The sequence below is a fragment of the Patagioenas fasciata genome, chromosome 16 (assembly GCF_037038585.1).
Source record: "Patagioenas fasciata isolate bPatFas1 chromosome 16, bPatFas1.hap1, whole genome shotgun sequence".
NCBI classification, from domain to species: domain Eukaryota; kingdom Metazoa; phylum Chordata; class Aves; order Columbiformes; family Columbidae; genus Patagioenas; species Patagioenas fasciata.
Window position 1 is genome coordinate 14,608,826 of NC_092535.1, and position 26,312 is coordinate 14,635,137.

At 58.4% G+C, this 26,312-nt stretch overlaps 1 protein-coding gene across 4 annotated transcripts; it reads right to left on the reverse strand.

Moving 5' to 3' along the window:
• Positions 1 to 887: 887 nt before the first annotated feature.
• Positions 888 to 11,810, reverse strand: LOC139829179 (centrosome-associated protein CEP250-like). 4 transcript variants are annotated; one of them, XM_071815438.1, is made up of 19 exons: positions 11,566 to 11,810; positions 10,754 to 10,810; positions 9,953 to 10,035; positions 9,208 to 9,373; positions 8,851 to 8,957; positions 8,046 to 8,153; positions 7,362 to 7,458; positions 6,795 to 6,893; positions 6,461 to 6,639; positions 5,831 to 6,013; positions 5,466 to 5,610; positions 5,039 to 5,185; positions 4,622 to 4,852; positions 3,699 to 3,892; positions 3,022 to 3,149; positions 2,650 to 2,819; positions 1,601 to 1,756; positions 1,092 to 1,199; positions 888 to 1,004 (listed from the first exon to the last, which is right to left on the reverse strand). In XM_071815438.1, the coding sequence occupies exons 1-19, from the start codon at positions 11,662 to 11,664 to the stop codon at positions 963 to 965; spliced, it is 2,499 nt and encodes an 832-aa protein (XP_071671539.1). In that variant the 5' UTR covers positions 11,665 to 11,810; the 3' UTR covers positions 888 to 962. The 4 variants fall into 4 exon arrangements, with proteins under 4 accessions (XP_071671539.1, XP_071671541.1, XP_071671540.1 ...); XM_071815440.1 differs by lacking the exon at positions 11,566 to 11,810 and adding an exon at positions 10,972 to 11,365; XM_071815439.1 differs by lacking the exon at positions 6,795 to 6,893.
• Between the last annotated feature and the right edge of the window lie 14,502 nt (positions 11,811 to 26,312).

Sequence of the window (26,312 nt, forward strand, 5' to 3'; positions counted from 1 at the left end):
GGCCACTGCCTGGGCACACACAAGAAGAGCATCATAGCCAATCCTGGCAGATTTCACAGAGTCACAGAATGGTTGGGGTTGGAAGGGACCTCTGCAGATCATCTAGTCCAGCCATAGGAGGAGACTCCACAACCTCTCTGGGCAGCCTCTTCCAGTGCTCTGTCACCCCTCCTCTGTCACTGGGCCCCACTGAAAGCAGTCTGGTCCGTCCTCTGACACCCACCCTGAGATATTTATAAACACTGATGAGATCCCCTCTCAGCTTCTCTTCTCCAGCTGAACAGACACGGCTCTCTCCTCATAAGAAAGGTGCTCTAGGCCCCTAATCATCTCCATAGCCCACCACTTGACTACCCAATTCTCTCCCCTCTCCTCAGCAGGGCTTCCCCACATCCCACCTCTCTGGGAAACCCTTTGCCAGTATTTTACCACCCTCATTCTAAAAAAATTCCTTCCTTGTATCTAGTCTAGTTCTCCCCTCTTTTTGTTTAAAACCATCACCCTTGGCCTGAGACAGAAAAGAGGAGAAAAGGAGCTCCCGGGGCAGAGAAACGCAGAGCCCGGCACCCAGGGCACAGGGAGCGCCGTGCTGGGTACCCAGAGGCAGCTGCACAGAAATTCACTTCGCTAGAGCTCCGTGTTCAGAAAAAGAGACAGAGGAGTCAAACCAAAAGAAAAACTTTATTCAACTAAAGGGAAGAGTCCACCGGGCATCTCCCTGTGGGGTCTCTTCCAAAACGCGGGGAACGCAGCCCCCATTGACCCCAGTTCCCCAGCCCTAGCTCCCGGCCGCAATGATCCCTCCTCCTTTCCCCATGGGCTGAGGTACTCGGAGGGTACAACCTTTCCGATCCGCCTGCTCCCCATCTCCCCACCCACCCCCCCCAACCCCCCCAGTAGCTGGGGGTTAAAATTCCCTTCCTTCATCTCCAAGGGTGTGACTGCCCCTGGAGTCCTTGCTTCTATTTTGGTTCTTGCACCAGCTGTGTCTCCAGGAGGGCCACCTGAAAGAGGCAAAAGACCACTGGGATTTGCCATCGTTCCTCCCTATGGCCAGACCCTCCTGCCACCCAGTGCGATCCTGTTCTCACCTGTCTGGAAGCCGGCACCTTCCGCTGGTCAGAGAGAGACAATGCGCACGCATCTGGCAGCGACCGACCACGGCAACATCTCTTCAGCCTCCTCCGTTCACGTTCCACCTGCACGTTGGGAAGGAGAAAGGGTCACAGACTCGGGCCACCAAACGAGTTGCAGAAGGACCCCTGCACATCAGGGCAAGGAGATTTCTGCTCAGAGACTGTCACTTGCACCTGAGAACGTTGGGGCAAAACGCACTCGAAGCAGAATATGGAGGAGAAAGGGCAAGAGAGAGTCCAGTGTGTGTGGATGGGGACACTGGGGCAGGAAGGGTGGTACCCCAGTGAATGTGCATTTGGGAAGGCAACGGGTGCCAGGAGGGAGAGAAAACAGACAGCGAGTGTGCACAGGGGGACGGGGAGAGGGCAGGAGAGCAGCAGAGGGCTCCAAAGTGCTGTCTGGGAAACGTGTGGTGTTCCAGGGCACCGGGAGGCTTTGCAGAGGCAGGGAAAGCCTGTTTCACCTGCTCCAGGGTCCTCCTGAGCTCAGCGTTGTACTGCTTCAGCTCCGTCTTCTCCAGTTCCAGCCTTGCAACTGCTCCCTGCAGACATTCCAGCCGCTGCGACAGGCGTCTCTTCTCTGAGAGCCAGGAGAGCTGCTCCCCTTCTGCAGCAGCCTGCTGGGGATTCAGAGAGGAGATGGTGGAGCTGGTGCCACACGCAGGTTACAAGGGCCAGAATGAACAAGCCGGGGAGAGTGAGCGCGCTCAGGACTGGACAGGGCCAAGTGCCTTCTTCTCCCCCTGGGCCACAGCCCAAAACAGCCCCAAACTCTCTTCCCAGGGGCCCCCTGCAGATCACCTGGGAGAAATCCATACTCATTTGCCTTCCTGCTTTTGGGGCTGTGGCACAAGTACATGCGGAATGGCAATGAAGCCTTTAACCGGATCACGCAACAGTACCAATTCCATTATTTTAATACAGCGGAAAAGCTGTTGCCCAGAGATCTCCATCTCTGAAAGCATCCTCTAAGCACCATCGGTGTCGCTGCTGTTCAGCCATCGGTATAAAACTCTATCGAGTTCCCTACATTAGAGTGGTCAACGGGAGGAAAACGCTTCAGGATGGAGCCCCAGCCAAGCTCCTCAGAACATGGGAAGCTTCACCCTCCTTTGGGGTTCAGGCCCAAAGAAAACCCCTCTGTCCACCGAGAAAGGGCAGCAAGAAAGGAACAAAGCTCCCGTGACTGCAGCTGGCAGGAGGGTCAGGACTCTGCCCCATGGGAGACGGGAGGCTGGTAAGAGCCCCCCTGTGCTGCCACGCTCTGGGTGGGGCCCCCAACCTGCCCTTGAGCTCATCTCACGCCCACGCTCCATCTGTGGCTGCATTTCCTGTCCCAGCACAGTCCTGTGGGCTCCACGTGCCTTCGAGTACGAGCCATCGGCTCTGCTGCTGGCCCGGCAACGTGCGGCCTGCGACACGCGGTTGCTGCCATTTCACACCCCGGGCCGTTCCTCTGCTAAAGCCAGCCCACCGAGCGTGCTTGAGGAATTCAACACCTCTTGTTTCCTACCAGGTCTTGCAGGAGCCTCTGTGTTTCTGCTTCGTGGTCGCTCTGCCGAAGTCTGAGGGCATCGTCATGCTGCCGTTCTCTCCGCAAGAGCTGTTGTGCCGCGTTCTCCCGCTCCTGCCTCAGGAGAGATCTCTCTGCTTCCAGCTCACGTTGAAGACACTTCACTTCCCCTGCAAACCCCACAAGTGGCAAGAGTCAGAGTCTACCCAGACCCTGCTTCTGGCCTTACTGACCTTCAGCCCTTGGAGTTTCAGTGCTGGAGGGGTCTGTTCCAGCTCCTTCACTCCTCACAAGCACTGCGGACAGAGAGCTGGTTTTATACCATCTTGTCTAGGCAGGGCATCACCAGAAACAAAGCACATGGGGCCTCACCTTGTATCACGTCCTTGGCCTGCGTGACGGTGTGAAGCCGCATCTCCAGGTGACTCCGGGCGATCTCCAGCTGAGATACGCGCTGCTGAGCCTCAAACAGGCTGCGCGCCAGGGTCTCCTTCACCGGCCTGCGGGTTGTGGACACGGAGAGAAATGAGCTTCTTGCTCCTGACACCCACAGGGAGGGATCCCAGTGACAAGTGCTTCAAGATCCCTGCCCCTGAGAACGGAAAAGGGGCTGCATGGACACCCGTGTACAGCAAACATATTTCTGCCATTTAAATTAGCAATGCAGGCCCCTCTGAGGGAACGCCCAGGCTTTCCTTAGGACCCAGCGTGACACAGCAAGCCCAGCCGAATTTCATCTCGACAGCCAAATCTGAAATGGCTGCTGCCTGGTGGATGGCACACAGGTAGCAGTTTTCCTGACAACGTCTGTGCCAGCCAGCAAAAGCCCAACCTCTGCTCACAGGTGCATCCCATCAGCACTTCCAATTGCTCTGCAGGGGGACACAATAAGAGGGGATTTCTCCCCTCAAGATTCTTCCCTGTTCTGTCCCTGGAAGGTGAGAACATCCGCAAAGCACAGGGGACGCAAGAAAGCCCCGTGCAATGCTGACCAGCTCTGTAATTCCCGACAGCGAGTCATGTCCTGCCCAGGGTTCCTCGCCCTTTACCTGGCCTCTGCCAGCTGCTCGGAAAGGCCTTGTCTGTCCCGCTCCACGGCTGCCAGGCGCAGCTCCAGGGCAGCCTTCTCCTGCACCAGCACCTCCTTCTCTTCGGACACCTTGGCCAGGGCGAGCCCTTGGCGAGAGGACTCCTGGCGCAACTGCTCCAGACCAGTGCTGGCCGACTCTTGCTGCCGGGACACCTGGAACGGGACAAACCGCAGCTGGAGCCCTTTCTGTGCAGCTGTGTGCAGAGCAGCCAGCGCCGCTGGCCAGGGGGCGGGAGGAGAAAGAGCTCCTGTCCCGGGGGCTCCAAGTGTGAGAGCAGCTGCTGGTCCCGCACCGAGAGCCTGGGCTGCCAAAAGGCGCTGGCCCCGCTCACCGGCAAGTGATGTGCAAGGCCAGCCTGGGCTGCCTGGGACCAGCTGTGGCCTCCCCAGTGCCCAGTGCAGGGGACGGTCACTGCCCTGCTCCTGCTGGCCACACCAGTGCTGGGACAAGCCAGGCTGCTCTTGGCCTTCTGGGACACCTGGGCACACGCCGGCTCATGTTCAGCCGCTGCCGACCGGATTCTGCCTCAGAAAAAGGATTCAGAGCTACACAGTTTGTTTCTTTTGCCACAGGTGACAGGAGTCGCCCCGCTCTGATCCATGGACAACACGATCACCGCTTTGCAGCTCAGCAAAAGCCACGGAAGAGCCCAACACGGACCGGTGGATTAGAAGAACCCAGAGAAGCAGAGGACAGCGCAGAGAACTGCAGAGCTGCTCCGCAAGCCATCAACGTGGTGCCAAAAAGAAGGGAACAAACCCCCTGCCCTGCAGGGCTACCGAGTGTCTCCTTGACACAAAGCCTGCAGCAGCCAGCAGACACAGCTTCACTCAGCCAAGCAGCCAAACGCCCACCCACAAGCACCAGCTTTTTGGTCTCACCTCACTGAGCTGCTCTCGGGTTTCTTCCTTCTCCTCTGCCAGTCTCCTCAGCTGCACCCGCAGCCCCTCCTGCTGCTCCTCTGCTTCCTGCAGCAGCTGCTCCAGCTGGGCTTTCTCCGCACAGAGCTCTGCCTTGGTTCTTTCACACCAGCTCAGCCGCTCCTGCTCACAGACTCTTGCTCTCTCCAGCCCGGCCACTTTCTCTGACACAACCTCATTCTCTTGCTCCAGCTACAATCACAGAAGCAGAGAGCACATCTAAGACAGGAACATTTCCTAGGAAGGAGCTTTGGCTTGGACAGGACAAGGAACAACGTTTGCACAGCCAGCCAGTCCTACTGCTGGAAGGCAAGAAGGCTGAGAAGCAGCAGCAGCTGGAGACAAACAGCTGGCAAGAGCTGTGGCAACTCTGCTCACCTGCAGCACAAGGTGGTTCAGCTGCACTTTCTCCACTGCAAGAGCTTCATTGATACTGCTCATGTTGGCTGCTGCAGCACGGAGATCAGCTATTTCTACACTCAGCTGCTTCTGAGTCCTGCTCAACTCTGCCACCGACTGCTCGGCCTGCAGAGACAAAAGAACAACGTGACAACAAGGGCAGGAAAATGCCTGACTCCCAGCAGCAACTCCCATCCCCTGGGTGTCTCCGACACGCTCCCAGTTCACGCTCCCAATGAGCACGTGGGGACTGAACACCCAAAGAGCCTGTGTGCTCGGATCCCCATTTCCCAAGAAGGACAGCAACGGTTTCCCTGTCTTCTCCTGCCAGGAACAGCACCGGTGCTGGTCCTGCTGTCACAGCTCCCTCTCCCACAGGTGCTCCCTAGGAATAAGGTGACCGTACCTTCTCCAGGGCCATGGTCAGCTCGTGTTTCTCTCGCTCCAGCAGATCCCTCTGAAGCTGCGACTCCTCCAGCGTCTCTCTCGCCACTACCAGCTCACTCTGCAATAATGAATGTTTTCCTTCGAGCGCAGCAAAGTCCTTCAGCCTGGGAGACGGGGAAAGACAAACAAGTTCTTAACCTAAAAGCATTGTCATCTCCAAACCAAGAGTACCTAATATGTCCAGATATGGCAGCCAGCCCTGCCCGCGGGCTCCCTTCGCCCTTCTGTGCTGCAAATGACGAGCAGGCACAACTCAGCCTTGTGCGCTGGGCCCCTAAGGTCCAGCCATGCCCACCCCTGCCCCGAGAAAGCTCGAACGCTCACAGCAGCTCCTGCTCACGACGCGCTCTCTCCATCGCCTCTTGCTGCTCCACCTTGTCCCCCTGGGCTGAGTCTTCCTTCAGCTGCAGCTCCGTGTTCCTTTGATGCAGACGCGAGGCTTCTTGCTCCGTTACTTCCAGCTGCTGCTGTAGCTCGTCCCTGGTTCTCTCCAGGTTGGCACAGTCACTGCAGAGACAAGGCTCCGTTACAAGAATGAAGAGGCCGGGAGAGTCACAGATCCCGTTTTCCTCATCCCAGGATGGAGCTGTGGGGAGCACGGGGAGGAAGAACTTGCTCTTCCCCTCCCAGGGTAACTGAAGAGGGAAGCAGAAAGGCGGGCAGGCTGCTGCCTTCAGCCAGCGAGAAGCGGTGCCCGGGAAAGGGCACCCAAAGAGCAGAAGCAGACGCAGCATGTCGAGGGAGAGGCGCCTTGTATGCCAGCATCGCTCTGAATCGCCCAGACAGCCTTGGGAGGCACAGCCGAGCAGGAAAAGCAGCGACAGGAGGATGCTGTGGTGCCAAACAGAGGCACGCGCGAGGCAGGGCAGGCAAGTTCTCTGCCCACAACAGCTCTGGGCTCCCGAACTGGAAGCAGATTGCCTCTGGACCGCAGGAGAAGGAGGAAACGCTCACCTTCTGAGCGCTTCCACCAGAGACTGGAGGTGCTGCCGCTGGCTGCTGGACGTGGCGCATTCCTCCTGCAGCTGCTCAAGCCTCTGCTGCAGCGTCCTGCACTTCTCTTCCTGCTGCCTGTGCTGCTGCAGCAGGGAATCGATGGAGTCCTGCCTGGCAGAAAGCTCTTCTTGTAGGGCCTGCAAGCAACGGGCAGGGAAAGAGCACAAAGAAGCAGTGAGGAGCGGCCAAGGCGGCTCCAGACAGCCGGGAGAAGCAGTGAGCAGAGAGACGGCTCCGCTGGAGGCAAAAGCTGGGAGGGGGTTGGAGATCAAGGTCCCAGCTCTGCACACACCTCAGTTATATCTTTTATCAGCTTTTGCAGGGGCAGGTTCTCCTCTTTGGCACTTTTACTCCACAGAACTTCATGTTCTTTCTCTAACCGACCAGCTTCCTGAGAACAGAAGGAGGAAAGGGTGGGCAGGGCAGAGCTGCTCCCTCTGCAGCGTTCCCATCCTCAGCGGCACTGCCGTGCCCAGAAGCCTCAGCCCTCGGCATTCCAGTGCATTCCTTCCCACATCTATTCCACTTCATCCTCGCTAAAACTAAGAAGGGAAAGACCGACAGCTCGTTTCCATAGACTGCCAGGAAGCTGCCAGTGCCAAGGAACTTTGACCCCAGGCACAACAGCCTTGGTGCAACCCCTGAGGAAGACACCGGAGCTGTCTGCAGCTCCCCTGCCGCTGCTGCACCCGGACTGACTGCACCTGTGCCAAACACACAAGGAACATTCTGGCAATGTCCCTGATGTTCCCCTGCAGGTGGCATCTCTACCCCTCCTTCTGCTGAGGAAACCGCACCTCTGTGTGCTACGGCTGGGGAGCAAACACTGGGCTGTCCCCCAGATCACGGGAAAACACACCAGAATCTCCACGGTGTCGTCAGGTGTTTCCATGGGCTTCTCCTTCTCCTCATTCTTCTTCTGGGAGGGTACAAGCAAGGCCGAGAGCTCCAGCACCCTGAGAAGAGAAGGTCCACGTGCCACTCCAAAAGCACAGCACACCATCGCCTGGGAAAGAGCTGAGCAGCTCCCAGAGGCACAGCAGAGAAAGTTCAAGCCAGGAAATACAGCAAAGGCAGCATCCAGCTCTATGGGGTAATGAGCTTGAGGGTGCCAAATGGCCCTTCTTGCCCCAAAGGTCTTCTGTACTCAGTCTTGCAAGGAACCGTCAGCACAGAGGAGCTACACTGCTTATGATGCTCCTGTTCACATTCCTCCCAACTGCTTTAATGCAGCCCTGGGGAGGAAAAGGGCTGTACAGAGACAGAGTTCTCTTTATGCTGCTCTCCATTTCTCACCAAGAGTCAGCTAACAGCAAAAACACTGTGCTATGCAATCTCTTTGCCATTCTGGTCTTACTCAGAACAGCTTCTGTCAGTCTGACGGCTTTTCTGTCCATCCCGTTGAAGGCAACAGTCTGACCAGGCACAGAAACAGGGCTGTGCAGAATGGGTGTGTTTAAAACGTGAACACAGCTCATCTACGAATCACAGCAGCAGCCACAAAAGATCATGTTGGTAACAGCAAAGTTTAAAACAGCTTCACCTGTCCTGAAGCTCCTTCTTCTCCAGGTCGCCAGAGGTTGGACGGGAGCAGCTCACAAGCACAGCTCCAGAAAGCCTCATGTGCTCTGCCTTCAGCTCAGACAAATCTCTGAAGAGGAATCAAGAAAGAGACCGTGTTCACAGCACCATCTCTATCAGCTCACTCGCTTCTGAAGCGCATCATTGTGCACCAGTCCCAGCTGGCAGGAAAGGTGACGCCTTGGCTGGGACGAGCCGCTCATCTGGCACTTTGGGACCAGGACGCATCTGGACAGTTGAGCAATGAGTCTGCGTGATCGTCGAGGATGAGTCTGTTTTCTCCTCAGAGATGAGAAGAAATGTGTGGGACGGCCAGAAGGCCTCAAGGACCTCCACTGACTCTTACTGACTGTTGCTGCTGCTCTAGCTTATTAACATACTCTCATTCAGTGAGATGTACGGCAGATTTCCACCGTTCTATTAAACGGACTGCTCTACGTGCTGCACGCACAGCTGTGGGGAGTCTCTTCCAGCATGTCCATGTGTGCCCGTGCCCGAGTTAATGTGCCCAAACATCACCACAGGCAAGTTCATCGCTCAGGGCCTCGGCATTGCCCACAGCCCGAGCCCCTCAGTCTGGTTTGAAAACCTGCATCAAACCAAATCATTCCAAAGACAGCTAAACAGCTTCATGGCTTCATTGCTTCAGACTCTCAAAGGAGAAATCATGGCTTGAGCCACAATTACTGTAACACGGAGGCTCACCCAGCAGGTGTGAAGGAAGCTACAGCTTTCCTGCAAGAGCTCTGGCCTTCCCTCGTACTCACCGGTCAGTGGCAGCCTTCATCTCCAGGAACTGACGGCGGAAGGTCACCACCTGGCACCACAGGCTGAGGAGACGCTGGTGTTCACCCCTGACGTAGCTGTCATACACCTAAACGTGCCAAGACAAAAAGAAATGCCAGTCCAGCCTTCGCCAACACTGCTCGAGTCTTTCAGAGAGGAGAGAGCGCAACCCCCAGCACCAGGTCTCTTCCATCTCCCAGCCCTGTCTCCTGCTCCTCAGCACCAGCACAGCTCAGCAGAGCCACCGCTGCCACACAGCAAGACCTCTCGGCCAGAAATCAAATCCATTCTCACGCCGCTCTGGCATCACGGCTGACGAGCCCGTAGCCTTTCCTTACCTCGCGCTCGCGGCGCCGTTCACTCTCCTTCAACCCCAGCTCCTCCCGGGCCCTCATCCAATCCGCCGTCAGTTTTGCAACATCTTCTTTGAGGGCTGAATTAACCTCACCGGCTTCATCGAGCTGCTCCCGCAGGAGAGCGTTCACTTCTGCCAGATTCTCACACCTGGGAGAGGGAGAAACAGCAGAGAGGTCGCTCAACAACTGCTGCCCACAAGCAGCAGCCCCGGGATTTCCCAGCTCCCTCAACACTGGCTTTGTTGTCAGACTCAGAGGCAGCAAAAGCGCTTCCTGGCATTAACCAAGATCTCTCTGGGATGGCCAGCTCAGCTGCTTCTCCTGGCTTTAAGCCTTCCATTGCCATCCACAGGTTCGGTTCTCCCTTCCTCTCAACTCTGATGATGCCCACAGTGAACGTCTTGCCTCCCCGCCGTGCTGTCTGATCACTGCATCATCCATCACCTTTCTCTACCACTGTCCTGAGCCCTCACCTACTGAACCCTGGAGCACCTGAGGCTGGAAAGGGACCTTTGCAGCTCACCCGGAACAACCCCCCGCTCAGAACAGAGCCATTCGGCACACAATACTGTCACTGCACCACAGAAAACACATCGTGGACCTTTCTCCTGTCACAGCGGCTCGTCCAGCCGCTTCCCTTGGGGAGAGCAGGCGGCACTGGCAGGTTTTCCCTCCCCTCCATGAGCATCCAGGGTACCGGCTATGAGGGAACGCTTCTTCCTTGTACCTTTGCTGCTCCTCTTCCAGCCGCAGCAGTGCTTTCTCCAGGCTCTGGTCTTCTGTGGCTTCCCGCCTGCCGGGGAGGGATCCCTAAGGCAGAAAGGAAAAGATTAGTCAAATTCTTGTGTTCCCTTCACTACTGTCAGCATCCATCGCTCTCCCCTCCATTTGCTGGTATCTCTGCAGCTCGTGGCTTCTTCCAGGCATAACAGTGTCGTGACAGCAGAGAGGAAGGGGAAGGGTGTCACTGCAGGGGACAGCTCTGCTCAGTCTCCCACTGTTGCACTCTCACAGCCCGGGATCCTCCGCTCAGCACCACAAGCGCTCACTTGCACTTGAAGCCCAGGAATGCTCTCCTGCTCTCCTACTCTTCCTCTCCCGGGTTTACTTTAGCCGCGAAGCAGAAAGAAAAGCACAGAAGAGCCAGCTCTGTGTGCTGAACGCCAGCATTCCCGCCTGCCGAAATGCCGTGTTCCAGCCGGTTCTCTTTCAGAGACGGCCCCACAACGTAACAGGCAGTACGGCCCTCTCCTGAGACCGAGGACAGCGCGTTACCCCAGCAGGAAAGCGCTCTCTCACAAAACTAAAATCCTTCTTGGTGGGGATTTCTGGACTGGCATTTCTGGGACTCCTGGCTGCTCCAAGAACGGCAACTGCACACACACTGACGGGCAGAATTACAGCGCTTCCCGAAACCCTCCGGTAGCAAAAGCCTGTTTTCCTGTCACTGTCACTCTGGAGAGGTGTTTTTTGCCGGTGTTAACGAATGCTGTGTGCACTGTCTGTAGTCAGCAGCCTGCACACTCACCCCTGCTGCCTCCACTTGCTGCTCCAGCTCTCGGCACCGAGTCCGGTACTGCAGGACCTGGGAGGATACAGAGAAGGAAGATGAGCGAATGCAGCTTCTCCCAGACGCGGCTCCTCCCGCATCCCCTTTTCTCTCAGTCTTTGCAGCCCAAGCACGGAACATTTCACGGCGCTGCTGATACAGCAACGAGAAGTCGTGACCATACGGGGAAGCTTCACCTCCTCTGATCTTCAGGCCAGCCAGCCAGGGTTTCTGTCGCACACAGCACTGTCTGCTCATGCTAAGGCAGCGCTGGCCAGCAGCACCTGCCCCATGGGCACCCGGACCCCAACTCGAGATTCCCACGGGGGAAAGGTCCCCCGGGCCCTGAAGGGAGGGCAAGGAGGGAGTTTCCACGTCGCTTCTCAAGCCCCGCCGAGCAGGTCAGCTCTGCCCCAGCCCCGCTCAGCCGCTGCACAACGCGGTTTCTGTGCAGCTGCACAAGAGCCGCCCGGGCCCGTTCGCCGGCCGGGCAGCGGCAGCGAAGGCGGCCAAGGGCTGCCGAGCGGCTCGGGGCTGCCGGCGGGGGAAGCAGCGCCCAGCACGCCTGGGCGGGCCGGGCGGAGCGGGGCGGCTCCCGGCGCCTCCCCCGAGCTCCGCGCTGGGCACCGTCCCGCCCGCGGCAGCTCCGGGAAGGAACCCGCTGGGGCCGCGCGTTCGCCCCCGGCATCGCCGCGGCCCAGCGCCCTCTCTGGGCGGCCCGGACACCCCGGCCCCAGCACCGCGGCCCGGCCCCGGGCAGCTCCCCCCGGGCAGGCGCCCCCGCTCCTCACCTTCGCCTGCAGCTTCCGCACCACCAGCGCTTGCCGGTGCTGCGCCTCCTGCGAGCTCTGCAGCCGGCGCCGCAGGGAGCCCTGGCTCGGCGCCGCCATGGCCCCGCTCCCTGCCGGGCCCCGCGGCGGGGGCTGCTCCGCGCCCTGCCCGGCGGACCGCGCTCAGGCGGCCCCGGGCCGCGGGCTGGCGCCTCCGGGGCGGGCGGAGCGGCTCCCCCTGCCCGCCGGGCGCGACCGGGAGCCGCGGGGCGGGAGAGCCGGGCTGGCTCGGGGCCGCTCTGGGGCAGCGCTTCGCTCCCCGCTGCTCTTCTCGCTTCTGTCTCCTCTCTCCTCGGCTCTCGGTTCTCTCTGCTCGCTCCTGGCCGGGCCCGCCGGCCTGCGGTGCTGCTCTGGGCAGCGCTTTGCTCCACCGAGCCCTGCGCAGGGACCGGTAACGGCCCCGGAGAACGGTGCGGGCAGCACGCGCTGCCGCGGGAGCCCGGGAGAGAAGGAGCGAGGAAACGGTCCCGAGAGCAGAGCGTGGGGTGTGGGGACACTGGGGCAGGGAGGGGGCAGCGCAGGGACAGCGCAAAAGCTCCGTGGGCCAGGGGAGCCGACGGAGCAGCCGGAGCTTTCTGCTAAAGCTCACACTTGAGCCCGGGACTGGCCCTGGCGCAGGAGTTCCAGGCTGGGGCGCAAACCAAACGCACACGGGTGGCACTTGGGAACCTTTTCCTCCCTGTTTTGCAGCATGAACGGGACAGACTGCAAGCAGGTAGAGAAGAGCCTGGGTGCCAGAGAAAACGGACAAGTCACAGCACCACGTGCTCTCTGAACTACACTTCACTTCATCACCTCATGAAGAAATACAAGAACCAAAGATGACACACGGGGCTCAGTCCCCTTGGCCAGACTGGTCTGTTGCACGAATTCACTTATTCACCCCTCGGGTCGGGAGCTCTCCTGACTTAGAACCCCTCACGCTTAATCCGTGCTTCACAAGGGTGGCACCCGTGGGCACGCGCAGGGCCATGGGGGTACCCAGAGGCAGCAAAGGGCTCAGGCTGGACACCCAGGGGCACACGCAGGGCTCTGGGCCACACCAAAGGGCAAACGGAGGGCCCCAGGAAGCACAGGAAGAGAAACGGAGGCCCTTGGGAGGCACCAAAAGGCTGTTTGGTGGCCCCTTGGTTGCCCCAAAAAGCCCATCCCTGGGGACATGGAAAGGCAAACAGAGACGGCTTGAGGAGACGAGAGGAGGAGTCCCTGGGAAAGATGACAAGCCGAAGGCCGGTCCCTTGGTGGGACAGCGAAAGGCCCAGCGAGGGCCCTGGGTGGGAACCCAAAGGGCCATCAGGAGCCTTGAGGGGCCGAGAGAATCAATGGCCAGAACAAGGCGCAGCCTTCAACAGCACCGCCATGTGGGACTGTCCTAGGGCACGAGCACGGCTTTACAGAGCTGGACCTGCCCCTCCAACAGCCCGGCCGCAAGGCTTTCCAAACAAGGCAAAAGCCTGGGCTGCTTTTCTCTTCCCCACTTAAGATTCCCTGTAGAACTGGGTCTTAGCCTGAGCGAGGCTGTAGGAGGGAGGAAGAGGCAGGAAAACATTGCAGGCAAATGCCCAGACACAGCAGGGCCTGGCGTGAATCGCTGCAGGCACGAGCAAGGCCTTGGGAACAACATCTGTGGCCGTTTGGCTGCTCTTCTTAGCAAGCGCACGACACACCAGTGACATCCGCAGTGTTCTGCAGCGGTGGCTCCAGCTCCTTCCACCACTGGTCCTGGTTTGTTTCCCGGAACATGCGGCTCCAGCACTTCTCTCCTGGAGCACAGGCCCCTTCTAGAGCAAGCGCCACTTGGCCTTTTCTTACTTCTGCCTCCTCTTCCTCTCTCCGCCTGGCAAACTCTTGCTCTGCTCCTGCAGCAGCCACTCTCGCAGGCGAGAAGTGTCGATCATCCCCTGCAGTTTGGGAGCATCCTCTAATTTGGCCAGGTGTTCCCGAAGCTTAATGAGTTGCTGTCTCAGAGAACTCTAGCATAGAAAGTGCTGGAGAACGACTGGAGGAATAGCGACGTATGTCTCATCATGCTGGATCCATGGGCCGAGGGCAATTGCCTGAGGTTCAACAAGGGCAAGGGCCGGGTCCTGCACTTGGGTCACAACAACCCCATGAACGCTGCAGGCTGGGGAAGAGCGGCTGGAAAAGGAGCTGGGGCTGTTGGTGACAGCGGCTGAACATGAGCCAGAGTGTGCCCAGGTGGCCAAAAAGGCCTCCAGCATCCTGGCTGGTATCAGGAATAGTGTGGCCAGCAGGACTAGAGAAGTGATTGTGCCACTGTCCTGGGCACTGGGGAGGCCAAACCTTGAATCCTTGGGTCAGTTTAGGGCCCCTCACAACAGGAGTCCTTGAGATGCTGGAGTGAGTTCAGAGAAGGGAACAGAGCTGGTGAGGGGCTGGAGCACAGGTGTGATGAAAATGCTGGTTGCTTCTCACCTCCCTACATGAGATTCCCTGTAAAATGGGGTCATAGCATGACAGAGACTGCAGGAGGGACGGGGACGGATGACTGCAAGGCAAATGCCAGACACAGTCTGGCCTGGCTGGAAGGAAGGCAGGCACAAGCCAGCACTTGGCAACAAACTCTTTATTGGAAGCGCGGGGCTGTACTTGGCGGAGCTGCCCAGGGCTCTACGCGTCTCTTGCCGCAGCCCTGCCCAGGACATGGCCCGCAAGCCTCCCAGCTAACGGCCTCGCTGCTGCCGCGGCTGCTGGGGCTCGCCTCCCACCAGCTGGCCGCGCGCTGCTCTGCGTCGTGCTGCTGTCTGGGCAGGGGCCCTCGGAGCTGCCGGAGGGACGGGCTGTCTGCAGAGCTGTGGGCCCGTGGAGGGGCGGGTGTCCTCAGCGGGACGGCTCTCCTCTCCGCCTGGAGGTCCGGGCGACTTTGCTCCCTCGCCGGCTTCCAGGCTCTGCTCTTGAGGTGCGCCGGGGAATCCTTGTCCTTCCTCCACGCCTGGGCTTGAGAAAGGCGCCCGGGGTGGCTGCGGCCGTCTGTTGGAGACAGCTCCCCTGAAAAGCTCCAGCAGTCCAGAGCATGGGCAGCTACAGCCTCCTTCAGCCTGAGAGGCTCCGATGGCTTCCAAGGTGCTGCAGACAACGTTGACAACTTCTGTGGCCAGACGGTCAAGCGAAGCCCCTGAAGTTGCTCTGTCGGAAGCTGCTCTTTCCGCTTGCCCCGATTTCTCTTCCTCAAATTTGCCCGCTTCGGTGGTTCCTCCGGCAACAGGCCCTGGCTCAGGTGTGCCGGATGCAAAGTGCTTCCCCAGGCTCTCCGACACGGTCGCTGTAAGCTGCTCGGCCGCCAGTCCGATTTGCTGCCGATGGCGCAGAGAAGAGATCTCCGGAGGCTCTGCAGCTCTGAGCGCACCGGCTGCACCTTCGTGTCCCGGCTCGGGTTGGGAGGGGCTTTGGCCCTTGCCCAAAGCTGCATCCACTCTCAAGCGTCGCCCCCATTTCAGGGAGTTGCTTGCTCCTTTGGGTGGAGGTGGGCACGATGGTTTGTGAGGCAGCAGCAGCTGTTGTCCCAGACCAGATGGTATCTGAGGCAGCAGGAGCCGCTGTCCCAGAGAAGAAGTGTTGATGTTCCCCCGCAGTTTGGGAGCATGCTCTAACTTGGGCAGGTGTTCCCGAAGCTTCTCCTGCAAGGTGACAGCAGGTTGTGTCTGGCTGTGGGCTGGACAAGCGCTCCCGGCCCTGCGTGCTGAGGCGTCCCGCGGGCCCAGGACAGGGCTCTGCTCCAGCCCCGCGACGAGGGCGGAAGGGAAGGGCTTCCCTCGGGACCCTGCGTGTCTGGGAACACCCCGCTTTGCTGACCTGCTCTCGGATGAACGCTTTCTGGGCCTCCAGCTTGAGCATGGTCCGGTACTGCCTGTACTGGTTGAACTCCTTCAGCGAGCAAACCACCTGTGGAGAGCCGGGGGCAGAAATCCCCCAAGCGCTGTGAAGCCGGCTGCGCAGACTGCCTTCCCGAAACAGCCGCCCCGGCGGGAGGGGAGCTGCTCCCTGCACACCCTGCTCTGCGCTCGGGAACCCCGCTGGGAGGGAACCGTTTTGATCAGCCCCATCTCATCCAAACCTACGTTGCCATCGCTGGTGACGAAACCCTGTCTCTTCAGCCACTGCACGTTGACCTTGCGTTGGTGGTAGGCCTTCAGATGCGGGTCATGCAGGCTGTTGTACTCGTTGCTCATGCGGCGGCCCAGGGGATCCCCAAGGTCAAACGAGCCCGAGGGCCGGTGAAGCTGTGAGAGATGTTCCAGAGTGTGAACGGGGCAGGAAGGAGCAGCAGGGACGAACGCACCTCCCAGCTCCTCAGGCACGCAGGCCGGCATTTCCAAACCTGCGAGGTCCAGACTGATTCCTGGCTCTCCCACCCCTTTCTTCTGCCTTTACCTTTTCCCCCAGCTTTCCCCTGCTGAACACAGGCTTGGAGCCGGGTGTCACGGGGATCTTGACACCGAGGGTGAGGTCCAGCAGCTCAGGGTCCATTGGGCCAGTAGCTACTTCTCCCAGGTGTTGTCTCCTGTGTCCGAGCTAGGAAGACAGAGACCCTCAGGCACAGCTCAATGAGCCTCCTGCCCAGCGGCTGCAAGAAAGGGCCCGTCCCAATGCCCCCGAGCAGCCCCGCCGTGTCCCAGGCTCCCCGGCTGAGCCCTCTCCATCGCCCCGCTGCTCACCTCTGCCTGTTTGACAGTGCACTGAGCACCGCGTCTGCCTTTGGGACAGCAGCGGTGAGACTGCGCTGCACAGCTCCTGCACTCAGCACCGCGTCTGCCTTTGGGACAGCAGCGGTGAGACTGCGCTGCACAGCTCCTGCACTCAGCACTGTGTCTGCCTTTAGGACTCCAGCAGTCAGACTCCGCTCCACGGCTCCTTCCAAGAGCTCTCCTAGAGCTGCGTCCTGCGCTGGCTCCTGTCGCTCCAGAGGCACCCGGCAGCAGATGCCACGGCCGCTCTCCCGGCGAGCGGCTTTATAGAGCACTCGCCATTGTGGCATCACGGCGTTGCCGCATTGTCACATCACTGGTTTCCATGACGCTGCCCTGCTGCTGCCCACCGGCCCGTGCTGGGGGCCCGTCTGGAGGCCCATTTGGACTGGCCTGTGGCCCCCGCCCTTCCTGGCCCGGTTTGGAGGGGTCATCTCCACAGCCCCCTTCTCACCTCAACTCTCCTGTGATGCTGTGAAGCAAAGCAGCATCCTCAGCAACCGGGAAGAAAGACAGGGCACACCCCTTGATACCAAAAAGTCTATTCTGCTAATCTACTCTATTCTATATTGGTCAGATTGCCTCCAGCACCATGAAATCTCACCTTGAATGTTACCAGGGATGAGGCATCTACCACCTCTCTGGGCAACACGTGCCAGCATTTTACCACTCTCATTGTAAAAAAATTCCTCCCTTGTATCTAGTCTAGATCTCCCCTCTTTGGTTTAAAACCATCACCCCTTGCCCTGTGTCCTGGTTTTGTTAAAAAACAAGTTTCTCTTTTAGTGAATTTTGCCTGTCAGCTAAAGCTTCATATCAGCTGCATTTTCCTGGAGAACCAGACACATGTTTTGGCAAACCTCGCAATGGAATGCAAACTTATTGATAAGCACGGATGGACATCTCGCGAGAGGGGCAACGAGAAACTGGTGACCGAGAGACTGAGCAACGGTGAATAACATTCCATTCACGTGAATACTTCATATAAAAGTGGGAGATCACGAGGATCTCATCCCTTTTTCCTTCCCTTTTTCCTCATGGCTGACATTAGGAGAGGACCTTGCTGCTCGTCCCTGTGAACGGAGGCCTAGTGAGAGACTGAGTCCAGCTCCGGTTGGCTGCAGAGTCCAATCCAGGACTTTGGGTGCTGGCTCTGCAGTTGCTGAGACTTTCAAGATTGGTTTTGTATATTTTGTATTATTTTCTCTATTCTTATCAGTAGCATTAGTAAAACATCTTTAACTTTTCCAACTCTCTTCTCTCTGTCCTTCTTTCCCTCCCGATCGCCTGTCCCTGGTGGGAAGGGGGGAGAGGGAGGGGCAAAAGGGGGAAGTGTGGGGGAGAGGAGGTGAACAACACATCTGCCAGGGTTTGATTGTCACCCCGCAATCCTAACCCTCAACACCCTGAGACAGAAAAGAGGAGAAAAGGAGCTCCCGGGGCAGAGAAACGCAGAGCCCGGCACCCAGGGCACAGGGAGCGCCGTGCTGGGTACCCAGAGGCAGCTGCACAGAAATTCACTTCGCTAGAGCTCCGTGTTCAGAAAAAGAGACAGAGGAGTCAAACCAAAAGAAAAACTTTATTCAACTAAAGGGAAGAGTCCACCGGGCATCTCCCTGTGGGGTCTCTTCCAAAACGCGGGGAACGCAGCCCCCATTGACCCCAGCTCCCCAGCCCTAGCTCCCGGCCGCAATGATCCCTCCTCCTTTCCCCATGGGCTGAGGTACTCGGAGGGTACAACCTTTCCGATCCGCCTGCTCCCCATCTCCCCACCCACCCCCCAATGTCTCCCCAACCACACCCCTGAACCCCCCTCGTAGCTCGTGGTTAAAATTCACTTCCCTCATCTCCAAGGGTGTGATTGCCCCCCGGGCAAGGGAGAAACAGCAGAGAGGTCGCTCAACAACTGCTGCCCACAAGCAGCAGCCCTGGGATTTCCCAGCTCCCTCAACACTGGCTTTGTTGTCAGACTCAGAGGCAGCAAAAGCGCTTCCTGGCATTAACCAAGATCTCTCTGGGATGGCCAGCTCAGCTGCTTCTCCTGGCTTTAAGCCTTCCATTGCCATCCACAGGTTCGGTTCTCCCTTCCTCTCAACTCTGATGATGCCCACAGTGAACGTCTTGCCTCCCCGCCGTGCTGTCTGATCACTGCATCATCCATCACCTTTCTCTACCACTGTCCTGAGCCCTCACCTACTCAATCCTACAGGATTTAGTAACCCAACTCTTTGTTTCAAAGAGAGATCTGGGCTACTGCCACCTTAGTTCCACACACTTTTTCCTCAGCAGGACTACTGGTTACACGAGGCAGCGAAGAACTGTTCTGTTATGATCGAGTTCCCAAACTCAACAGCTGGCACTTGAAAAGGGACCAAACTCTCCCCTTTCCTGGCTCTGGAGCATTTCACAAATGAGCAGAGCATCATTTGCTGGACAAAGCCCAGGGGGAAATGAGCCTTAAAGACTGCTGAGGCCGGTACATCCTCAGAGCCTGTTCTCTCCTGGCAGCACGGGCCGTGCCTGCTGGGCTTGTTGGAGCAGAGCCCCAGCTGCTCTCAGCTCCTGGACCGTTTGCAGCGCAGCCACAGCAGCTCTGGGATGTTCCTCTGCCCCTGTGGAGCGGAGCAGACGGCAGCGCTGGGAGCAGCGCTCCGGGCTTTGCTGTTTGCGGAAAACAGCCCAGGCGAAAGGTTTTCCTCAGTTCCCAGAGTGACAAGTGCTTTGCAATCCCCAGCCTCAAATTGGAACAGAGGAATATTTTCTTGGGCGGTGAACTCAAATAACAGAAGCAATTCCTAAAGGAGTCTTATGGCTTGTGGAACCTGCTACTTTTCAAGCACAACACCAAGCTCAGTCAACGTAAAACAGCCAAACCCAGTAAAACTGGGACCCTAATCTGCTAAGCCTCTAGAGCAGACCAGATGTGAAACTCAGGCAGCAGCTCCAGAAGGGCAATGCGCAGGGCTCAACTGGAAGCCAGTAGCACACATGGAAAATGAGACGTCCAAGGGACTTCACGGCAAGTTCCAGTCCCACTCTGTCCCAGCCCCAGAGCAGGGCCCTAACTGGCAGCTGAGGACTCGGCTTGGAGCAGAGCTCCCCCATTTTGCTGAAGGAGGTGCCCAGGGCAGGCAGACACAACAGGCACGAGGGGAAGGGGGCTCAGTTCGGTATCTGTGCCAAGAGAGCTTCAGCCACTGAGGCGCCCTGCTGAAAACATCCTGCAGACAGACCCTGACAGTTCAGCAGGATTCTCGGCTCCTTTGCCAGAGCCAAACATCACGTACCCGACTGACAGAAATCTTACACGCGTTTGCCCCTGAGCACCTCGGGTGCTCAGGTCTCTGGATCAGCCCCATGTTGGGATCACGATCAGCACAGAAGAGCAATACGAGACTAACGAGTGCCTGAAGGCTCTAAGCTCTGGCACTGCCTCGGATCCCTGGAGCTCTGGCACGATGCAGATACGCTGCTGATTGAGCCACAGGAAAACAGGAAGAGTCAACACCATGAGGAAGACTCGAGGGGATCACCCTTATAACATTCTCCTCCTGCCACCCAGTGCGATCCTGTTCTCACCTGTCTGGAAGCCGGCACCTTCCGCTGGTCAGAGAGAGACAATGCGCACGCATCTGGCAGCGAGCGACCACGGCAACATCTCTTCAGCCTCCTCCGTTCACGTTCCACCTGCACGTTGGGAAGGAGAAAGGGTCACAGACTCGGGCCACCAAACGAGTTGCAGAAGGACCCCTGCACATCAGGGCAAGGAGATTTCTGCTCAGAGACTGTCACTTGCACCTGAGAACGTTGGGGCAAAACGCACTCGAAGCAGAATATGGAGGAGAAAGGGCAAGAGAGAGTCCAGTGTGTGTGGATGGGGACACTGGGGCAGGAAGGGTGGTACCCCAGTGAATGTGCATTTGGGAAGGCAACGGGTGCCAGGAGGGAGAGAAAATAGACAGCGAGTGTGCACAGGGGGACGGGGAGAGGGCAGGAAAGCAGCAGAGGGCTCCAAAGTGCTGTCTGGGAAACGTGTGGTGTTCCAGAGCACCGGGAGGCTTTGCAGAGGCAGGGAAAGCCTGTTTCACCTGCTCCAGGGTCCTCCTGAGCTCAGCGTTGTACTGCTTCAGCTCCGTCTTCTCCAGTTCCAGCCTTGCAACTGCTCCCTGCAGACATTCCAGCTGCTGCGACAGGCGTCTCTTCTCTGAGAGCCAGGAGAGCTGCTCCCCTTCTGCAGCAGCCTGCTGGGGATTCAGAGAGGAGATGGTGGAGCTGGTGCCACACGCAGGTTACAAGGGCCAGAATGAACAAGCCGGGGAGAGTGAGCGCGCTCAGGACTGGACAGGGCCAAGTGCCTTCTTCTCCCCCTGGGCCACAGCCCAAAACAGCCCCAAACTCTCTTCCCAGGGGCCCCCTGCAGATCACCTGGGAGAAACCCACACTCATTTGCCTTCCTGCTTTTGGGGCTGTGGCACAAGTACATGCGGAATGGCAATGGAGCCTTTAACCGGATCACGCAACAGTACCAATTCCATTATTTCAATACAGCGGAAAAGCTGTTGCCCCGCAGACCCCAAACTGCGCCCTGCGCTCTCTGTGCTCCATGGTGGGGCTGCCATTCGGCAGGACCTACACCAGCTGGGGAACGGGCTGTCGGAGACCTCACCAAATCCAGCCAAAAAGCGCTGGGAAACCAGAGCAGAAGCCAGGGCAGGGGAGACTTGCGAGGGCGAAGAATCATGGACTCCACACAATCCAATGTGAATTTAAGCAAAGCCGTTTATTACTTGTTATAACTCTCCTTAAATATCTTTTTGACCTGTCCACGCGCTGTCCACGCATCAGAAGGCTGTTTGTAACTGGTCAATAGCTACTGTTCACATGCCGCAAACCAACAGGTGATTGGATTCTACAATTCTGCACAAACTCTAAGATTAAACAAAATGTATCTCCATTATAGCTGGCTTGCTGACTCTTTTCTTCACTAGGCAGTCTTTCTTTTGTTTTACCCCAGGTTGTATAGAGTCACATAAGACACGTAGGCTGCTCGACTCTTGCTCTCTTGCTGAATACATAGGCCTCAGAGGCCTGTTCAGTTCAGTTCCATACAATGTCCATTAACTTCAAGAAAATCACTCAAATCTCCCACAGAGACTGGGAATGGGCAGAGAGGTGTTTGGGCCGAAGGGGACCCTGAGGAAGGGGAGGAGAGGGGTGTTCCTGTAAGAGTCGGTCTGAAGACGGAGCAGGATGTGCCTGAAACACAGTCATCAGGAACTGAGAGAACTGAGGCCCTGACAGAAAGAACAGATGGACAATGACTTGGAGAGAGGCCTGAGGAGAAGAATTGTGTTGCACAGGTCTCTCCAACCCGGAGGGCTACTGCTAACAATGGCGGCTGTATGGACTTCGCCTGCTGCCTGAGCCAAGCTGGCCCTCGCCTCCTAAAAGCGATTGTTACGAGGGTCTCTCCGCCCCAGGGACAACAGCTGCTGTCGGAAGATGGATTCTCACCTGCAGCCTCAGCTACACGTGTCCCCCACCTGCTCCCTCGAACAAAGGTCAAGCACAAGGGCATGCCCAGAAGCTCGCCAATGGTCACCCAATGGACCAGAGAGAGACCCCAGAATGCTGGACATGCAAGCGCAGACAAGTGCTGGCAAGAGAGGCGAGGATCCTTTCAGCCTGCGCAGTTAAGCCTGGGTTGTGAAACAAAGGCAGAGATTGGCCTCGAACAATGGGAGCGATGGGGGTGAAGAAGAATAAAAGATGACTCCTGACTGGACATCGTTGAGATCTCCCCACCAAGGGATCTCGGATGACGACAGAGGACCAACAGGACGCTGTTCGGGACCTGGGACCATAGGGCCGCCTTGGGACCCGTGGTGGTAACCAACCCTCTTTCCGCCTTTTCTTTCTCCTTCCCTTTTTCTCTATTCTTCCTATCGCGTGCCACTTTACGGGGAAAATAATAAAGTAACACTGTTTGATTGAATTATAATCCCTTAGCATTTGGTTGCCTCAGTTTTGCACTTTGAGATCTAGATAAACGAACCGTCATGAGTCCATCCCCAAATGGAGCATGACAGTCCCTCAGCCCTGGTTTGTCTTCTATGTTTCATGTGATGCAAACCCAGAATTAGATGTTGACAGGGAGGGGCCAAAAATCCAGTTCAGTGCAATTCCCCAAGTTGAGGCTGCTTGGTCCATGGCAGGGAAGAGCTCTGAACAGGAAAAGGGAGCAAACTCCAGCCGAGACCCAGTGTCTTTGGTGTGGCAGTTCTTTGTCTTTCTTCCCGGTTGCTGAGGATGCTGCTTTGCTTCACAGCATCACAGGAGAGTTGAGGTGAGAAGGGGCCTGTGGAGATGACCCCTCCAAGCAGGGCCAGGAAGGGCGGGGGCCACAGGCCGGTCCAAATGGGCCTCCAGACGGGCCCCCAGCACGGGCCGGTGGGCAGCAGCAGGGCAGCGTCATGGAAACCAGTGATGTGACAATGCGGCAACGCCGTGATGCCACAATGGCGAGTGCTCTATAAAGCCGCTCGCCGGGAGAGCGGCCGTGGCATCTGCTGCCGGGTGCCTCTGGAGCGACAGGAGCCAGCGCAGGACGCAGCTCTAGGAGAGCTCTTGGAAGGAGCCGTGGAGCGGAGTCTGACTGCTGGAGTCCTAAAGGCAGACACAGTGCTGAGTGCAGGAGCTGTGCAGCGCAGTCTCACCGCTGCTGTCCCAAAGGCAGACGCGGTGCTGAGTGCAGGAGCTGTGCAGCGCAGTCTCACCGCTGCTGTCCCAAAGGCAGACGCGGTGCTGAGTGCAGGAGCTGTGCAGCGCAGTCTCACCGCTGCTGTCCCAAAGGCAGACGCGGTGCTCAGTGCACTGTCAAACAGGCAGAGGTGAGCAGCGGGGCGATGGAGAGGGCTCAGCCGGGGAGCCTGGGACACGGCGGGGCTGCTCGGGGGCATTGGGACGGGCCCTTTCTTGCAGCCGCTGGGCAGGAGGCTCATTGAGCTGTGCCTGAGGGTCTCTGTCTTCCTAGCTCAGACACAGGAGACAACACCTGGGAGAAGTAGCTACTGGCCCAAATGGACCCTGAGCTGCTGGACCTCACCCTCGGTGTCAAGATCCCCGTGACACCCGGCTCCAAGCCTGTGTTCAGCAGGGGAAAGCTGGGGGAAAAGGTAAAGGCAGAAGAAAGGGGTGGGAGGGCCAGGAATCAGTCTGGACCTCGCAGGTTTGGAAATGCCGGCCTGCGTGCCTGAGGAGCTGGGAGGTGCGTTCGTCCCTGCTGCTCCTTCCTGCCCCGTTCACACTCTGGAACATCTCTCACAGCTTCACCGGCCCTCGGGCTCGTTTGACCTTGGGGATCCCCTGGGCCGCCGCATGAGCAACGAGTACAACAGCCTGCATGACCCGCATCTGAAGGCCTACCACCAACGCAAGGTCAACGTGCAGTGGCTGAAGAGACAGGGTTTCGTCACCAGCGATGGCAACGTAGGTTTGGATGAGATGGGGCTGATCAAAACGGTTCCCTCCCAGTGGGGTTCCCGAGCGCAGAGCAGGGTGTGCAGGGAGCAGCTCCCCTCCCGCCGGGGCGGCTGTTTCGGGAAGGCAGTCTGCGCAGCCGGCTTCACAGCGCTTGGGGGATTTCTGCCCCCGGCTCTCCACAGGTGGTTTGCTCGCTGAAGGAGTTCAACCAGTACAGGCAGTACCGGACCATGCTCAAGCTGGAGGCCCAGAAAGTGTTCATCCGAGAGCAGGTCAGCAAAGCGGGGTGTTCCCAGACACGCAGAGTCCCGAGGGAAGCCCTTCCCTTCCGCCCTCGTCGCGGGGCTGGAGCAGAGCCCTGTCCTGGGCCCGCGGGACGCCTCAGCACGCAGGGCCGGGAGCGCTTGTCCAGCCCACAGCCAGACACAACCTGCTGTCACCTTGCAGGAGAAGCTTCGGGAACACCTGCCCAAGTTAGAGCATGCTCCCAAACTGCGGGGGAACATCAACACTTCTTCTCTGGGACAGCGGCTCCTGCTGCCTCAGATACCATCTGGTCTGGGACAACAGCTGCTGCTGCCTCACAAACCATCGTGCCCACCTCCACCCAAAGGAGCAAGCAGCTCCCTGAAATGGGGGCGACGCTTAAGAGCGGATGCAGCTTTGGGCAAGGGCCAAAGCCCCTCCCAACCCGAGCCGGGACACGAAGGTGCAGCCGGTGCGCTCAGAGCTGCAGAGCCTCCGGAGATCTCTTCTCTGCGCCATCGGCAGCAAATCGGACTGGCGGCCGAGCAGCTTACAGCGACCGTGTCGGAGAGCCTGGGGAAGCACTTTGCATCCGGCACACCTGAGCCGGGGCCTGTTGCCGGAGGAACCACCGAAGCGGGCAAATTTGAGGAAGAGAAATCGGGGCAAGCGGAAAGAGCAGCTTCCGACAGAGCAACTTCAGGGGCTTCGCTTGACCGTCTGGCCACAGAAGTTGTCAACGTTGTCTGCAGCACCTTGGAAGCCATCGGAGCCTCTCAGGCTGAAGGAGGCTGTAGCTGCCCATGCTCTGGACTGCTGGAGCTTTTCAGGGGAGCTGTCTCCAACAGACGGCCGCAGCCACCCCGGGCGCCTTTCTCAAGCCCAGGCGTGGAGGAAGGACAAGGATTCCCCGGCGCACCTCAAGAGCAGAGCCTGGAAGCCGGCGAGGGAGCAAAGTCGCCCGGACCTCCAGGCGGAGAGGAGAGCCGTCCCGCTGAGGACACCCGCCCCTCCACGGGCCCACAGCTCTGCAGACAGCCCGTCCCTCCGGCAGCTCCGAGGGCCCCTGCCCAGACAGCAGCACGACGCAGAGCAGCGCGCGGCCAGCTGGTGGGAGGCGAGCCCCAGCAGCCGCGGCAGCCGCGAGGCCGTTAGCTGGGAGGCTTGCGGGCCATGTCCTGGGCAGGGCTGCGGCAAGAGACGCGTAGAGCCCTGGGCAGCTCCGCCAAGTACAGCCCCGCGCTTCCAATAAAGAGTTTGTTGCCAAGTGCTGGCTTGTGCCTGCCTTCCTTCCAGCCAGGCCAGACTGTGTCTGGCATTTGCCTTGCAGTCATCCGTCCCCGTCCCTCCTGCAGTCTCTGTCATGCTATGACCCCATTTTACAGGGAATCTCATGTAGGGAGGTGAGAAGCAACCAGCATTTTCATCACACCTGTGCTCCAGCCCCTCACCAGCTCTGTTCCCTTCTCTGAACTCACTCCAGCACCTCAAGGACTCCTGTTGTGAGGGGCCCTAAACTGACCCAAGGATTCAAGGTTTGGCCTCCCCAGTGCCCAGGACAGTGGCACAATCACTTCTCTAGTCCTGCTGGCCACACTATTCCTGGTACAAGCCAGGATGCTGGAGGCCTTTTTGGCCACCTGGGCACACTCTGGCTCATGTTCAGCCGCTGTCACCAACAGCCCCAGCTCCTTTTCCAGCCGCTCTTCCCCAGCCTGCAGCGTTCATGGGGTTGTTGTGACCCAAGTGCAGGACCCGGCCCTTGCCCTTGTTGAACCTCAGGCAATTGCCCTCGGCCCATGGATCCAGCATGATGAGACATACGTCGCTAATTCCTCCAGTCGTTCTCCAGCACTTTCTATGCTAGAGTTCTCTGAGACAGCAACTCATTAAGCTTCGGGAACACCTGGCCAAATTAGAGGATGGTCCCAAACTGCAGGGGATGATCGACACTTCTCGCCTGCGAGAGTGGCTGCTGCAGGAGCAGAGCAAGAGTTTGCCAGGCGGAGAGAGGAAGAGGAGGCAGAAGTAAGAAAAGGCCAAGTGGCGCTTGCTCTAGAAGGGGCCTGTGCTCCAGGAGAGAAGTGCTGGAGCCGCACGTTCCGGGAAACAAACCAGGACCAGTGGTGGAAGGAGCTGGAGCCACCGCTGCAGAACACTGCGGATGTCACTGGTGTGTCGTGCGCTTGCTAAGAAGAGCAGCCAAACGGCCACAGATGTTGTTCCCAAGGCCTTGCTCGTGCCTGCAGCGATTCACGCCAGGCCCTGCTGTGT